Raw genomic sequence first — 4166 nt, 5'->3', positions numbered from 1 at the left:
ATGCAAAGCAATTTGATTTCTTTCATCACAACATTTATGGGTTTTTGAGTTTGGTGCAAAGATCAAGTTCATTCAAACCCACCAAAGTATTGGAAACTATGCTTCTATGATCTATCTCTGTCATAGAGGAAGCTCAAAATCTGCTTTGTTTCGAAAGAATTTATATTTGTGCATAGATCTGCTAATGGAAGTGGGGATATTGTCTTTTATATGTTGGGATTTAATTAATGGGTATAAGAAGGTATTAATGGCCATGGACGAACTACCCACCAAATAGCATTTTCATTGTCATATTGTGGTGAGCATTCATATCTATAAAAAAATTGGGCACCAAGATTAGTAGGAATGATCATGAGGGAGTTCCATTGTTTAGCATGCTCTAGCAAAAATGCTTTTTGGATGTTTGGACTCTCGAGAAGACTTGGTTTAGCTTATGGTGCTGATTAATACTATGTGGTGTTTATTTTTTGCCATTTTAATTCCACTACATCACTGATATGATCATATCCTAATGCAGTCAATGACAAGTAGAACATTCAACCTCACAAGAGATGGTCTCTTGTGAATCATTCCATGTGAAAAGATGCATCATATAGATTGATTTCATTCAATAAACATGTAGTTGATTCCCAAAAAAGTACATAGTTGATCAAATGCAGCTACAACCTTGTTATTAAATTCATTAATATAAATATTGACTGTGAGGTACACAGGAGCTATGTAAGTATACCCTCTGCCATGCTTTCTTTGTCTAGTTTCTCTTCAAGCAAGGTAGGCATTGTTTTATTAAAATTTTAAAATGAGTTGATTTTTATTAGAATAGAAATTTAGAGTGATGTAATTGAAGTATTCAATGGTTGTTAGCTTTGTCACATATAACAAAAATTGCATCAATTATTTTCCAAATGGGAAATATGCTTTGACATGGAGGGAAAAACCAACTATGCTCTTATACTTTGACATTGAGCTCTCTGATAAGTGTGGGGTTAGCATATGATCCCCAAGTCTTGTCACCGCAAAATCATGATTGAATATGCAATTCTAATATTAACCTTATACAAATACAAAGAAAGATTTATAGCTGCTCTACTAGAGTCCTAGATATCAACTGCTGATTTTGGTCATCTAGTGTTCACTGTAGTAGCTTTTTACCTATGTGCAAGAAGAAATAAGGTTTGTTTGTACTTTCATATTTCAAGCTTGTTATTAGGCCAATAATAATCCTTTGATTCTGTAGTCAATATGAATGAAGGATATAACCTAAAGGATATAACCTAGGGACAATTTTTTTCTCTTTTTTCTTTTTCTTTTGGGTGAACAACTTAAAAAAAATTCAAACCCTTACTCTTGTGTTGCTTTTTATCATCACACATATGACAATGCTATAGTAATGGCCTTAAGTTAGTCTTCTCTAAACTTTGGTTTCTTGTTTATCCATATACCCACCCTAAGTTATGGAACTTGCTGTGCAAAAACCTAACTTATTTATTTGGATGCAGTTAAAAGTTGATAGGATGAAACTAATCGAGATATGTGGTACATCGGACTTTGAGTTTTCAAATGTGAGTGTTCTTTTTGGGTGCATAGAAATCTTGAAGGTTTTGTAATATTATTCAAATTGTCAATTTGCAGATGCTAACTAAATCAAACTAGGAAACCCTCTCGATGATTTATGTTTGTTCTTAACTACATACATACATACATATATCTATATATTTCTAATTTTTTGGGCTAGGTTGCAACATCTATGAATGATCTTTGTTTTGATGTTGTGGGAATTGCCAAAGAAAAGAAGGATCCAAAATCTATGAAAAATAATAGAGATGTGTTTTCTTTAGAGACTATTTTTTTTATGTGATGATATTAATTTTTTAACCTTTGCATATTTTTTATATGGCAAGTTCTCTTCATTAATTATGGTCAAGTTTAGACTAGGTTCATTCTTGTTACTTAATAGATACATTCTTATATTTTTGTGCTTGCTTGGTGTTGAAAAGTTTGAAAGATTATTTTGGGCTTGTTTACATTGTAGTGATTGTGGCTCTTATAAATTTCTCCTATATAAAATTCATATGGGTTGGAATATCTCAGATCCTTATTGTTGAAGATTTCAAAGTGCAGTGTACTCTTATGTCTTAAATTGGTTTGACAGACCAATTGCATAATTATTTTTTTGATCTTTACATGGTTGAATTTATTTTCACACCATCTTTAACTATTTCTTAGGTTCACATTGATTTAGTATGGAAAATTGGAACAAAAGCTTGGTCTAAATTCTAGTTGTTATGATTGTTGTAGGCAACTAAGTGTATTGGGTGTGTATGGATAGAACTTTTGGATGCATTGCCAAGCAAGAGAATACGTGAAGACGAGGCAAAATCTGGCAATAGTGGTGAATCAATTGATGATGAATATGAACTTGAGGTAACTCAGTTCATATCTTATACCTAAAATTTTGCGAAGTTATTTTTATATATTTGATGTTATTCCAATGTGAATAGACATGCAATGCATTTCTCATATAATAATTAATAACTAAGGATGTAAAATCAACTTAGCTACATTGTTTTATGTGAAAGAATGTGTTTCTTAGTTAAGCATTAGTACTTGAGTGTTTCTTAGATTGATGATTGGAAGCACAAGCTTATATTTCTACATGGTTGAAGAATGTTGTAGTTAAACAAAATAATATTTTATTGTAACTAGAGTAACATTCCATTTGCATGGTAGTGAAATGGTGTAGGAAAAGTGTAAATGGAATTCAAATATTCACATCCAATTAAAACACAAGGCAAAAACTTGGGGGTTAACTAAACAAAACACTAGCTCTTATAAAAAAGGTACATTATATTCTGAGAGCTTGAGAGAGCTGATCTGACTGTAGTGTTTGTATCCCTTGCCTAGTTTCCTAGTTTAAATTGCAATATGGATCACTATGAGATTTTCATATGTTTCCTTTATTGTGAAAACCTTGCTCTTGGATGGTTTAGCCTTTTCAAAGATGACACCAAAATAGTCTTGTTCAATAGTTGATGCTGAAATAGTTAAACTTAGATCTCTATACAATGACATTGCTAAAAAAATCCAAGAAAGTGTGTTTCAAATGTCCTTTGTAAGCTAAAAGTTCTAAGCCTCCCTTGTATGTTAACCTTACTCTTGATTTTGATTATGTGAATACAAGAAAAAGAGATGGCTGAATTGTCAAGAAAAGGATTGATTGGATTGGCTATGATAGGGCAGAATCTAGCTCTCAACATTGCAGAAAAAGGCTTTCCCATCTTAGTCTACAATCAGAGCCTAGAAAAGGTAGATGAGATAGTAGATAGAGCCAAGCTAGAAGGAAATCTGAGAGTAAAAGGCTTCCATGATGCCAACGAATTTGTGCTTTCAATCCAGAAGCCTAGAGTCATAATCCTTCTAATCGAAGTAGAGCCCCCCGTGGAAAAATCAATTGAGACTCTGGCTGCCCACATGGAAGAAGGGAAATATATTATGGATGGTGGGAATGAATGGTATGAAAACACAGAGAGAAGGCAGGAGGAGGCAAAGAAGAGGGGGCTTCTATATTTAGGCATGGGGGTTTCAGGGGGTGAAGAGGGTGCCAAGAATGGCCCTTCTCTTATGCTTGGAGGGTCATATGAGGCTTACAAGTATATTGAGGATAAAATTGTTAAGATCATTGCACAGGTGGATAGTGGCCCTTTTGTTACCTATATTGGATAGGGTGGATCTAGCAGTTTCATCAAGATGGTGCACAATTAAGAGTCAATTTGGTTTCAATTTCATAATCCTCTCAACTATGGTCATTATTTCTGACAATTTGGAGTTGTAACTTTCCAACCCATCATCCTGGGTAGAAGATGATTAGGATCATCCTTCATATTTAGATGAATTTATAAAATGTAAATCCCAATTATCAAGGAAATCTTGTCTAAACTTTCGTCGAATTGAACTGATGCACACAATTCCTCACAAACAATAAAAATAGTTACAAAAGCACCCAAGAATCTGAGTAGATCTGGATCAAACTCTGATATAGTTAAATTCAATATTCTACCTTAACATTCACCACTTTCTTCCCTTACTATAAGATCCAAAAAGGCATCCTTTGTGTGGTTGTAGATTTTTTCCATACAAGACAAGTGGAACCTGTTTTATGATAGCAA

At 33.4% G+C, this 4166-nt stretch overlaps 1 protein-coding gene across 1 annotated transcript; it reads left to right on the top strand.

Moving 5' to 3' along the window:
• Positions 1–3189: 3189 nt before the first annotated feature.
• Positions 3190–3723, top strand: LOC149551861 (6-phosphogluconate dehydrogenase, decarboxylating 1-like). The gene has a single exon (XM_089790142.1). It carries the CDS (start codon positions 3190–3192, stop codon positions 3721–3723), a length of 534 nt encoding a protein of 177 aa, XP_089646268.1.
• Positions 3724–4166: the final 443 nt, after the last annotated feature.

The sequence above is a fragment of the Cupressus sempervirens genome, chromosome 6 (assembly GCF_028749045.1).
Source record: "Cupressus sempervirens isolate cs-2001-9-10 chromosome 6, ASM2874904v1, whole genome shotgun sequence".
NCBI classification, from domain to species: domain Eukaryota; kingdom Viridiplantae; phylum Streptophyta; class Pinopsida; order Cupressales; family Cupressaceae; genus Cupressus; species Cupressus sempervirens.
This window is presented reverse-complemented; position numbering and strand designations above follow the sequence as displayed.